The sequence below is a fragment of the Rhodamnia argentea genome, chromosome 4, assembly GCF_020921035.1.
Source record: "Rhodamnia argentea isolate NSW1041297 chromosome 4, ASM2092103v1, whole genome shotgun sequence".
In the NCBI taxonomy this organism is placed as follows: Eukaryota; Viridiplantae; Streptophyta; class Magnoliopsida; order Myrtales; family Myrtaceae; genus Rhodamnia; species Rhodamnia argentea.
The window spans coordinates 23342400-23355679 of NC_063153.1; the positions used below are offsets into that span (position 1 = coordinate 23342400).

General features: G+C 40.2%; 1 protein-coding gene across 8 annotated transcripts; it reads right to left on the minus strand.

Moving 5' to 3' along the window:
- Nucleotides 1-4957: 4957 nt before the first annotated feature.
- LOC115740592 (casein kinase 1-like protein 3) lies at nucleotides 4958-11936 on the minus strand. 8 transcript variants are annotated; one of them, XR_007198222.1, is made up of 18 exons: nucleotides 11617-11935; nucleotides 11416-11456; nucleotides 11006-11075; nucleotides 10774-10922; nucleotides 10412-10507; nucleotides 10240-10310; nucleotides 9950-10011; nucleotides 9802-9865; nucleotides 9541-9625; nucleotides 9326-9452; nucleotides 8654-8736; nucleotides 8304-8361; nucleotides 7385-7521; nucleotides 7006-7193; nucleotides 6398-6785; nucleotides 5766-6243; nucleotides 5500-5617; nucleotides 4958-5400 (listed from the first exon to the last, which is right to left on the minus strand). XR_007198222.1 is itself a non-coding variant. In XM_030674096.2 (15 exons), exons 1-14 carry the CDS (start codon nucleotides 11690-11692, stop codon nucleotides 7014-7016), a joined length of 1299 nt encoding a protein of 432 aa, XP_030529956.1. In that variant the 5' UTR covers nucleotides 11693-11935; the 3' UTR covers nucleotides 6289-6785; nucleotides 7006-7013. The 8 variants fall into 8 exon arrangements, 2 of the variants coding, with proteins under 2 accessions (XP_030529956.1, XP_048133899.1); XR_007198225.1 differs by having other exon boundaries at nucleotides 4958-5617; nucleotides 6398-6744; nucleotides 11617-11936; XR_007198224.1 differs by having other exon boundaries at nucleotides 4958-5617; nucleotides 5867-6243.
- Between the last annotated feature and the right edge of the window lie 1344 nt (nucleotides 11937-13280).

The window sequence follows — 13280 nt, forward strand, 5'->3', positions numbered from 1 at the left end:
TGCCTTGGCAAACGATTCCAAAATTCGAACTGATCGGAGTTCGCGTTGACAATGTAAAAAGAAGAAGATCGGACTCGATTTCGATTTTCGCACGAGGCGTGAGACCGTTACAGCAACAGCAACAGCAGAAATCGAAAAGGAGAAACGAAAAAAAGCGAGCGAAGCGATAATGAACAGGGACGGAAGAAGACGACCAGCGAGCACTACGACCGGCTTGCTCCCACTAACGAACAAATAATTAATTAATCATACTCAAATTACAATTAAGAACAGTTCTAGAGAGAGAGAGAGAGTGGGTCACTTACTGTTGAAGATAAGTCAAAAAGAAGAGCGCACAGATCAGCCTCGCCCCATCAACCCCTCTCTCTCTCTCTCTCTCTCTCTTAATCACTGAACTCGCACACAGAGGAAGCGAGTGTTCCGCGCCGAGAAGCAACGAGGAAGACGAAGTGAGAAGAGCCACGGAGACTGTGCGATCAATCAATGCTCGACACGTCTCGCTGCAGCGGAGTTTGGTTTTTCCGGTATGAGGAGCGCGTGGGCATGGTGGAGACACACCACGAGGTGGAGGAGGCGGTGGCGGTGGTGGTTGGTGGTGGTCGTGGCCGTGGTGGTGTGAGATTTAGGACCCAACGAACGGATTGGTCTGGGACTAGCCCCGTATAAAATCCACAACTTATAAATCAAACTTCCTTTTTTGTCCGAAAAAAATCACAAATCTTCACTTTAGTCCTAAATCCATCCCCGTCGACCTCCCGTTTAAAAATCGCCACCGATTTCTTCTCATTCGTAACATCTAGGGCAGGTTCATTGTCTCGACACCCTCCGCTATGTCGATAATTTTGAGGAAATCAATAGCAATTTTCGAACGAAGAGTTAACCGGGAGCAGAGTTGGAGCTAGATGAGAATTAATGATGTCCTTTTTTAAGACAATAGAAAAGAAGTCGGACCTACAGTTTAGGATTTTCTTTTCTAGGAATTAGGCCCTCGGAAAGTGGTGAATTCCGCGTCAAGCCCCATCCGTCGCATGTGCGGACGGGGTCGGGGGTGGGGTCGAGATTTAAAGATTTTATCGCACCGATCGCGATGGTTAATGGTGACAAGTTTCATGTGATTAGTCGGAGCGAGCATTGGATGACGGTGCTTTCGAATTAAAGCCGGGGGGATTCAGTATACAAGTATAGGAATACGACGGTCCTTAAATTGTACACCTAGGAAATCCCCTATTACTCCTGGCTTTTAGGATTGAATTTGAGAGGACCACACATCACATGCCAGCAATTCCCTCGTCACAAACGTTCGCTTTTGTCAAGTGGTCCTGCCCAAAAGGACCATTGTCTTTGTCGCCTCTCTCTCCCTCTATCTCTCTAGCTCATCTGGATTTAGTCCGTTTCGAGTCAAATCCTATCTTAATGCAACAAGATTGCCACCCTTCGTAGGTCAAATGAAGTAGGTGACTTGATTTTTTGTTTTTTTTTTGGTCGGAAGGTGACTTGATTTTAACGAGGTAAGAAATTTGCCCTCGATCCGTTTAGAATTTTTTTTTTTTTTGCCCCGTTAAAAATTTAGAAGGAAGGAAGGTTGCCCTATATCGAAAAGGGAACATACCACGGACCTAAAAGGCTTTATAATGAATTACAGATCGCTTACCAAAAGAGACCGTCGACAGCGAGAAAGTTTGAACATTATCAATTGAGCCAACTCGTTTTAGCGATCAGATTCCGAGTTAAAAAAAAGAGAGAGAAAGATATGAGAAAATTTATAGGTGATGCGTCGAGGCGTTGAAAATTGCCGCGGACTCAAAATTACCATGATCTTATTTAGTAGTGAAGCGAGCTGCTAGGCGCTAGCATTGTGGGCAGTGCTTTCTTTACTTTGCCCCAATTTCATCATGAGTTGTGCTGGCATGACAGCACCGTTACTTTCTATGAGTGACGATGCAACTCGAACCATTAATTTCTCTATTGCTTCCAACGGGGCGAATGGACCAGTAACAAACCATTGGTTTTGCAGCGTGTTTAGGAGAAAATTATAATTAAAAAAAAATCCTAAATTTATTGTAATTATGTCAATTTAATCTTAAGGGTTTTTTTTTTTACTAATTCACAGTCCTAAACCTTTTTTTCATTTGTGTTAATTCAGTCCATTTGGCCGGTCGGCGTTGATGTGGACGATTTTCAACTTTTTAATTTTTTTCGACCAAAAAAATCTTAATTATTTTTTATAATTTTTTAATAACTTTTTTCCTATATTATTTATTTATTTATTTATTTTGCTAGGGTCGACGACCTCTGTCTGCCACTAGGCAAGGGCTTGTGAGGCGTCGCGAGTCGCAACGAGGGTCGCAGCCCTCACCGGCCCTATTAAAAAAAAGATAGGAAAAAAGTTATTAAAAAATTAACTAAGAAATACTAGAAATATTATAATATTATTAAAAAAAAATTCACATCAATGTCGGCTTGATAAATGGATTGAATTAGCACAAATACAAAAGGCTTAGGACTGATTGGCAAAAAAAAAAATAAAGTTTAGAACTGAATTGACAAAAATTGCAATAGGTTCGTGACTTTTTCGGTAATTTCCCATTTGTTTAGTATTTACAAAAACGAATCCAAATCACATCATTCAAGAAAAGGAAGTCCAATGGCACAATTGACTACAGTTTGGTGGTGGAGTATTGGTCCAAAAATAAGACAAGTGGCATTTAAGAAGGCATTATTTTTCAATAGGAAAGTGGCTACACTTCTCAATCTTCGTTTAGCAAGATGCTTGTCCCCAAAAGCCATCGTCACCAGATATCGCGTTCCCGCGATCGATGAAGTTCCGACACCAATCGACGCACGGAAGCGAGAAAGGTAGAAGGAAACCACGCAAACGTTGCGTGTGAAGAAATTGTACATGCACGAAGCGTCCCGGAAAGAGATGTCTTGATTTTTTTATTTTTTATTTTTTTCAATTAGTTTGAAGACTTCCTAAAAGAGATCACACTATATAATAAAGATCCTAAGTTTATCAAATAATAGACGATAATTAAATCGTTACGTGTCCACTTTTTGTTTTAATATGACGCTCATACTCCAGCAATATGTAACCTCAGTCACGAATTGGGAGGTCCGAACATGTCGACAAATCTCGAAGAAGCCCGGAATTCTACTACACAATTCCATTTATTTTACGGAAGATGGACGATTCGAAAACTAATTTCTCAATTATTATTTTTTTAAAACTTGTCTATCGTTTGAAAAATGAGTCAACAAAGAACGATTTCATTCTTAAATTCACAGCATATGTCAAAATATCTTCGTTGACGATGGATCTCATTTTTTTTTCCTTTATCGATATGAACTGCCCGAATCGCGAAAATCTGTTTCTCTAAACCAGCTTTTTCCATAAGAGTAGTCCAAAGATCATTCTTGTTCACCATTCATCATCTTCTTGGCTGGTTAGGGACATTGCTTCCTGCTTCCTCTCCATCATCCCTTCCATTTCCTCTCTCTTATTTCGGTTGAGCTGAGCGAGCAGACAGCAGTAGAACGAGAGGCGCATTGGACACGCCACTTCGTATAGTGCTACCAAGGCTGCCGATTCGTGCCGACATGACACGGTCGTGTTGAAGCGCCGCAATCACCTTTACGACGCTTTTAGCCTTCGTCGCGCCCGCTGCTGATCTCGCTGATCAGCTCCAATTTTACCTGCCCGTCGCCAGTCATACCTTCGTGTGGGTTAAAGCTTTGAAATCCCCCCGAAAGAAATAATGGCCAAACATCTCGAAACTGTGACGAGTCCGGCATGTTGCTGAATTAATAGGAAAGCGTTGCCCAGGCAAGTCGGCGCCACACCTGCCAAACCTCTGAAAAAGCTGAGGGCACATGTGGTGCTCCAAAGGATTCACTTTTGCCAAAAGCTGCATTTACTTCCTGAGAAATTAATTTTTAAAATAATATTTTTTTAGATTTTTCAACATTTTGGCTCGCGAAAAATAAGCTAGTCAAAAAAAATATTTTTCACCCACAAAAAAAACTCCGCAACCACAACGATGGCCAGCAACCGGACTCGAGCGAACTCGAGGCTGGCGAGGTCGAGCCTTGGCAAAGTCGGCGATGGTCGAGCTCACCCCGAGCCTCACCGGATTTTCCAAGGTTAAGCCTCAACGGAACGGCTGTGACCAATTGTTGGCCACAGCGATAGGCAAAAAGACAAAAAAAAAAAAAGAATAAATCTTTTAGTAAAAAATAATTAAAAAATTAAGAATTTTTGGGTAATTTTCTATAGGAAAATCAATTCCTTGCCAAACGACAGAAATTGTTTTTCAGTGTTTTTAAGTCTCTGCCAAATGCCATCAAATACAGTCATTTTTTCTGAAAAATAACTTTTCAAAAACATCACATTTTTCGCAAAATAAATAGAGCCTAAGTTTTATGGGCTCTTTGTCGTCCTCACTCATTCGTCTCGGGTTAAAGACCCCTTGCCCATGCATGAAAAGAGAAAAAGGTCTCTAAAAGAAACTACTGGGAGATTATTCCAGTAGCCACTCTCCCCTTTTGAAAAGAAAAAAATAAGGGTTTCGAATCCCCACCTTCGAAGAGAGAATAATAAGGACGCGTGAATAGGAAGTAGGGTTTCGCAGTCTACACACGACACATACACGACACATAACGTACACATTGTATCTTGTATAGTAGGATAAAATAGTATAGAGCCAAATCCCAAAAAAAAAAAAAAAAACAACTTCCCCTCAAAGAAGATTTTCCGAGTGAGTTGGACTACTTGAAATCCTGGATGAGTTCGTCGAGGATTGAATCTCGTATGGCCTGATCATGTCGCCAAAGAAGGAAAACAGGAGTCGAGAAAGACACATGTAGTTGTTGCTCGGCGAAGGGACGTTCATTTCTCTGTCCTAAGTGTATGTCCCAAAATTGACTAGTTCGATTCATCCACAGCTATTACCGAAGGCTGTCATGTGGAAGCATCCTATGCATATCTGCGTCGCGTTAATCACCAGCTCTAAACAGAACAATACACGCCACATGGTCATCGCTTTCTTTATCCCAATCTAACGTGGTTACATCACATCGTCCGTACTTGTCATGCCCTTTCTTGGCTGCATGCCGAGAAGATATGCTGCGGATCGATCCCATTCCTGATCTCCGACGTCTGAACATGAATGGCAAGAGACCAAAATGCCACAAGCTGTTTGCTAGCTTTCTCTCGACTGTTTTACCATGACAGTACTGCGACGACTTATAGTTGAATTGAACCGACAAAATTCAAGCATTTCAACCATACTTAGATAAAACCTGGAAGATGGGTACTTCAAAGTTTTAAATACTAAGTGATGCGTCGACTGCGAGTGCATTCAAACAAGTTATATCGTCTCGCAAATATAAGGGATTCGACACCTAATAAGAGAACGCCAAGTGCAATAAGTACACCCAAATTATTTTCAGACTTGTTATGCCACCTCCACCAGAAGGAAAGGGGAAAAAAAATTGTTATACCAAATTCAGTCAATGATCTTCCAACTTAGGCTCATCCCTTCCCTTGGCCTGAAACGGAGGTTAGGCATGCTTAATCCTGCAGTATTCCAGATTTGACACGCTACATGACAAATAACTCCTGCAAAAAAGCCAAAAAAAAAAAAGAAACTAACATGTCACTGGAAGAAGTGAAAAAGTAACAACGTTCACAAAATGTCAACAAAATACTGACATATGCCAAGCTACTAATCTGATCTTGTAAGTTCTTGAGGAGGAAGAGAACCAACCACTATCATCCAATTAAAGATTTGTTAGGACCCACTCCCACACGAAGCTAAAGAACCAAGGTCCACCATAATACATATCAGCTTTCAAAATCATGACGGACCAGTAAGAAGAAAAATCATGAGTTCCTGCAAACCTGCGCTCACTGTCCTGATCTCCAAGCGCAAGAGCTCTTGAAGAAAGATGTCCCCATGTATAGAGAACATCTATGAAATGTTTCAGGAACCTGAACTGTGACCGTATATCAATGATCGGAATTTATCGGAGCATACACTATGTGGATGGAATAGCCTAAAAAAAGCAGAGAAAAAAGTACATTTGTGAAATCCACAAGTTAATGTTTGCCTCATGTGCAAGTGAGAGTGCATGCTGTTCTTCGGTCAAAGATCCCTCTGGCTGCAAATGCTTCTCATATGCGGTGGAAACAAGTAAGCACCAGAGGTAAAAGAAGCTCCTGGGAAGTTCCAGAGTCCAGACACCCTGATGCAGAATTCAAAAGATATAAATACAAAACACGAGACCAAATTGAACCTAACTTTAGTAGAATTGATTTGGAAAACCGCCAAACGGTACAGAATAAACTGTATAATTCAGTAAGACAATGATCTCAAAAGGAAAGCACAAACAAACAAACCTCTGTCTGAATTCAGCACTACATAATCCCATAAATACAAGGTTGCTATAATTTGTGACGTCTCTGTACAACAAACAGACTTCATCATGGTCTACATATCATAGTCACCAATTGGTTGTAGTCACCTTGAGAGGAACAATGCCAGCTGATGCCTATAGAAGAACTAATGCAATTCACTGGATCCCAATTCACTGGATTCAGAAAACATTTGGAGCATGCCAGCTTTTGCTAGTAGATTATCAAAAACCTGCCAGCCGGATTCCAAGTAGAAGATCGTCTCCCCATGGAAACATCCCTAGAAATGACTGAAAGACATCGGCCAGAGCACGTCCCTGCACATTCGAAGCCTCCAGCGAAGCAAGAAGATTGTCCTCAACCAATTATTCATCTGGGGTAAAGAAATATAACATTCAGTCAAATAGTTTTCTAGTTATTAAGAGATCAGTACACAAGTTCAACGAGATGGATTGCACGGATTTACCAATGTAAGGAGGTCTGGAAAAAGCATTATTCGTTGGGTATTGGAGGAGAAATGCGAAAGAAATCATGAATGACAAAACAGGAGTATTGTCATTGATCAATAGACAACATAAAATCCAGTAACTCACCACACTAATTACTTGGCCGATGAATTACGCTGGAGGGATGAAATCCAGCTGCTTGACTGACCAACTCTATTACCATTGTCATTGCCAGAGTTCGCAGCTTCAGCTAAAAATTGGTTTTTCAAAGTATTCCTTTTGGCCATACCTCCCAGAGGAAAGGAAGCAGATGGCATGCCAGCATCACCGATAGCCTGAAAAACATTGACGGATTCACAGTTACATCCTGGCAAACAAATCAGCAAATTTACTCCAATAAAGATTCGACCCAAAAAAAAAAAAACTCCAATAAAGATCCACTCAGGAGCATGCATTTCATCCTTTATTAATCCATGCACGATTCTAACTGTTTGACCATCTAAATAGAGTTCGTTGAGAGGCCTACATGCTTGCTAGCAGGTTGTTCATCTCTCGGGTTCTTGCCCTTCGGCGACTTGAATTGCATCTGTACGGCAGGACCGCCAGCACCACTCAATCTAACACGCTCTTTGGCCTCAATCGAATAGGAAGCATTAACAGTACCTGCAGTCAGTCAACCAGAAAAAGGGTTGATAAATTTATCATGCAACTCCACCGCCAGTAGAACTTCCTGCCAAGATAGGGAACTGTGATTCAACCTCACCACCTACAGATCAAAATACGCACAAGACTTCACAGAGGGTTCTTTTAATAAACTAGGGGTCTCTCTAAAGGAGGTGAGATGAGAATTATGTGCAGTCTAATACCACATGTAGTTTTTCATTCCAGTTACAGCAAGAAGTCAAATTTGACAACCAGAGTACAACAATACAGACTTCCCCAGGATATGCCACCCATGGATTCCTGAATTACATACACACTATTTGTCAAGTTGGGGAGATTGCACGGATATGTTTCTCATTCCGTATCTTCTCCAAGAATATACACGATGCCAAGCAAGATGGCGATGATAAGACTCGGTAAATAACCCAGAGGAACCATGCCATTACTATACGTTTCACATTAAAACTATTTAAAGGGAAGTTATTGCTGTAGTCATATTTATGAGAATGTAAATAGAAATAAGTTGCCTTCTTAGCAATGACAATTACTCAAGCACACTCTCTTGCTTTGACAGATACTTGATATTCTGTCATTGCCTACCTCTCGAACAGGCTATAAACTACTTTAAGAAAAATGAGGGGGCTCATTGACATAGTACATACAAGAGCTATCAGCCCAATTAGAAGTGCTGGTGCCCCAAAAGGTTAGCACAGTATAAAAGAATTAAGCCACTATATAGACAGAGTCTATTCATAGATATTAGTGCACAAGCCATTTCTAACCTTGATTAGTTTCCATTTTCAGTGGCACCGCAGGATTGCTGCTTCCCACAGGAACTGGCTGTCAAGGTGAACTCAATCTTATCAAAGACATGAAGAAATCAAGATATCAATTTTAAATCAAAAGTTAAGCATGATCGAATTGATCCTTTTCAACAGCTGGCAGTTAACATTTACTTTTTGAACAGACAAGCTAGATTGACATAAACAAGTTTCACAAAGAAAGAAAAATCCTGCATGCCCATCCTTTTCATGATAAAACCAAGCAGCCAAATCAGCAAACGCACCAATCTCAACTTGACATCATCAACGAAACATTTCCTAGAGCACGTGCTGAAAATAATCATACTCACAGACATCCGAGGCTGAGTTTTGCTCTTTTGGGCTTGCTGGTACTTAAGGATGGTCCAGTCAAACACATAGTCCAATTCATATCCTAAGGAGAAGAAACCAGAAAAAGCATTTTGAGTCAAACAAAACAAAATGATACTCCAACAATTGCACATACTAGATTATCCTTCCCTGAGGTGGATCAGAAATGCATATTTTTTTAACTAAAGGGTGTACTCTTGGTTATTCCTTTCACTGATCATGGAACAGATTCTCTTCCATTCCTGCCACCTATAAATTACATCCTTTTTTGTGTAACAAAGACACTTATGAAACCCCTAGATACATAAAAAAAAAAACATGGTCTAACCTTTCTTTGGGTAAATACAATCATCTACAGGGGCCTTATATTACTCGTTTATCATTGACAGTACTAAAAATTCAAGAAGAAGCTATAAGAGAAAGAAGCAAAAGAAATTGAAATCTGCAACCTGTGCAAACAACCTCATGCACTAAAAAGCAAACGAATCCATATGAATTACCAAGAAAAAGAATTGATGAGCATGATGCGTGCCTAATCTGATGGAAACAGAAACAAAATTTTAAAAAACGTAAACAAATAACCTGTGCCAATTAGCATGCCATCTCTTTGATCAAAGTATTCTCTGAATCTACCTGTAATGAACAGTCCATACCTTCACGAGAAAACAAGTCGCGGAAAAGACGCTTTAAAAATCCATAATCTGGTCGTTGATCAAATGTCAATGAGTGACAATAATGGAAATATGAGGCGAATTCCACCGGATGAGATTTGCACAAAACCTTCAAAGCAAAAACAAGATGACCGTCAGAGAATGTCATTCATGGATACCTGACAGCGAACTTGTTAAAAGAGATAACTGATACACACCTCAATTGGAGTTGATAGCTTCTTCTCACATATTTTATCATATTTTTGCTTCTTTGTGGCTGCCTTCAATCCCTGCCATGGGAGGCTACAGAAAATAGAAATTTCATCTTGCTGTCATCATATACAATAAGACAAGCAAAGTGGCCCCAAAGACTATACATCATAACACATGCATCTTCATTTTGTCCAAAGATGTATTGATAGTCACGATTTCCTCACAGAAAATCCACTGCAAACAAAAAGCTGAGAAAGATGGTTTACCTTCCTCTAAGAAAATATAGCAGTACATATCCAAGTGACTCTAGATCATCTCGACGGCTTTGTTCTGAATAAAACATTGGAAAATGTTCAGGAGTCTCAGGAGGACAGACACAAAATGAGAGTAACAAAACATGAACATGTGACTTACCGATGCCAAGATGAGTATTACAACTCGCATACCTTGCAGTGCCAGTTAAATTTTTGTTCTCCCTGCACATGCAATGCAATAACTCATAACCATGAATCTATGAATTAAGTACTCTAAATTGTGCAATGGATCATTTTCTATCATCTAGTCATGCATGTCACTGCAAGCAAAAATTAAGAACATCTGTGCAACTGAAAAACACATAACTTAAGGGCATAAGCAAAGACATTGCTATCCAGTTGAGATAAGAGCTCAGCAACAATAAATGGTTTATGGGACAGAGCGGAGACCTATATGGGATATGCCGGTTGGTTGTAGCATCTCGATATCTTTTTGCAAGCCCAAAATCAATTATATAAACCTGGACATCCAAAAACACAGGAGATGAATGGCAATTAATAAATCGAAAAAGGCTGCCCAAAACAAAAGTAGCAAATGTCATTGAATAATCATAACCCTCACCTGATTTGCTTTCCGACCAAGACCCATGAGGAAGTTATCAGGTTTGATGTCTCTGTGAAGAAATCCCTTCGAGTGCACGTACTCAATTCTGGTAAGCTACAAAATAAAAACAACATGAGGGGAAAAAAAAGCCAAAATACCATTAAGCAAGAGCAGAATGGGTAAGTAAATTAAAAAATAACTCTCAAAAACCACCAAGAGTAAGATGGGAAAAAGCTAAACTCATGCCCAGGGCAGTCTGTACAAGTACCAAAGAAGCAAAACCAGAAGAACTTCATGCAGATTTATGATCCAGAATGCGGAGAAGATATAAATATCTTTCCACACTTGACCACTAGATTCCCAAAACATTTCACACTTACCATTTGATCGGCCAGCATGATGACCGTTTTTAACGAAAACTTCCTCCCACAGTACACGAACAAGTCCTCAAGACTGGGTCCGAGCAAATCGAGAACAAGTACGTTATCTTCTCCATCTGCACCAGCCCACTTGAAGCTAGGAATACCACCTAAACAACGTCAAAAGGAAAATGAAGTGATTAAGCACATAAAGTGCCGACACAGCATATCTGAACGTAGAAATGACACGCACTCCCTCCTTGAAGAATGTTGTACAATTTGGCCTCATAAAGCAGCTGGGGATGTTTTGTCTTGTTGTTCTCCTGTGACAGAAACAGTTGCAGTGACTACAAAAATCACCCTAAGCAGCAAATTCAGCTCGTGTTCAAAGGGTTTCCAGAGTTAAACGAACTGTAGATAAAAACAATCTAACTCCATCTGCTCACGGTAACAGTACTCAGCTCACTCGCCAAAGTAACCCACAGATACATTCAATTGTACATATGCGACCTCACAGATCATAAATCATCGATCAAGCTAGAAATCAGATCACGATCCACCCAAAGTCAGCCACACGAAAAGGAAAAAAAAGAAGAGAGAGCCGATCGATTCATAAGCGATAAAGCACTAGAAACTACATGAAACAACCAGCTAAAAACTCACAATTTTCACGGCGACGATCTCCAACGTATCGATGTGCGACGCTGCAAAAGGATCAAAACAAACCTCACTGGAATCAATCAAACGCGTCCTCAACGAAACATCCCCACCCCAATTCCCCCCAAACTGAAAATCCCAATCGCAAATCAAACGACACAGACGCGCGCGCACAAAGAGAACAGATTCCAGAACGAATGAACCGACCGAGGAAGATCTCGCCGAAGGATCCGCTGCCGATCTTGCGACCGAGCTTGTACTTGCCGCCGACAACGCGTTCCATGGATGAAGAAGCTACGGATCGGAGCAGGAGGGCGAGGAACGGATCCGAAGCGGCATAAAGAAGAAGGCGAGAGCTAGGGATTTGCGAAATCCGATGGAGCTGCTACAGAGAGAGAGAGAGAGAGAGGAGAGAGAGGTTGCTCGGGCACTTGGTGGTTTTGTCATATATATTCTTGATGCGTTTCGATTTGTTTATCTGTGATACTGAAGCCACTCGCGGATGGAGGGGCTCCGCCAACTTTCGACAACAGATCGAGAGAGGACTTCGATTTATGTTATCGTTCGGTAGGCCTAGGAGTCTCCTTTTTTTTCCCCCAATTTTTATCCCGAATATTCTATATAGCCATTTTACAATCATAAAAAAAAAAAAAAATTCTTTTCGTCTCTTTTTTCAAGGCACAGCAATGGCCTAGGAAACACGGGCACTTTTCGGGAGCCTCCGTATCGTTTGGGACGCTTGTCGAACAACCTCACACATTCCACCCTTGATCGACACGTGTGATCGGCACTTCGAACATGCAAGTCCGGCATCCCAACTCGTAAGGATTAGACTTTAAACATTTTCAATAAATTACGAATCAAAATACGAATTTATCAAAAATATATATACTTGAGTCATATACCATGTTATCCTAAAATTAATATTCGGGAGAAAAATCTAATTCGAACCCCTAACAAAAGAAAAAGAAGAATAATAAAAAGAAGAAACTCATTCTTGATGATAATATGTAATGTGGCCTAACGCGTCGAAATTTTCTATTTTTTGAAAAATAATGTGTCGGCGTGTCGTGCCTTATCATGCCGCCATGTCGATGTCGGTATCAGTATTGGTGCTATTTAGGCAATGGCCACTTTTGTTAAAACGTAAAATATGTAATCGAGAAATCGGAGGGTAGATTTGGTATTTAGGGGCGGGCGAGAGGCTCGGTTTTTCCTTCTTCTTCTTCTTTTATTTTTAATATTTCAGAAGGTTTGGTTGACTTTGACCGGATGTTGCGGAGTGGATAAGATCGCTGGGGATGAGCCTCTGTGATTTTGCCATGCTGGCATTTCTAATTGGGCTGATTTGGCCTTTCCCACAACTTTTAATGAGACTTTTGTTTTTGGTAATATATTTTTTAAAAATTAATTTTTGTTTGGTCTAGTCCTATTCAATCCTATTTTCCTTATAGGCAAGGGATCATTTCGAAAGAAGGTGAATTGTCGGTGATTGCCTTCTAAAATGAAAGATACCGATAAAATGATTATAAATGTTAGATAAGATTTATTAAGGGCTTATTTGGCAACGGTTTTGATTCTCTATTTTTGTTTTCGGAACAAAAAAGGATGAGATACCATTAAAAATTAATTGTAAGCTTCGAAATATCCCGTTTTATGTTTAGGCAAGGGATCATTTCCAAAGAAGGTGAATTGTCGGTGATTGTCTTCGAAAATCAAACATACGAACAAAATAATTATATACGACGGTTAAGATTTAGTAAGGGCTTATTTGACAACGATTATGATTCTTTATTTTTATTTTGTGGAACAAGAAAGATGAAAAACATGTTTGGTAACGTAAATAATTATTAATTATGTTCCCGCAAACA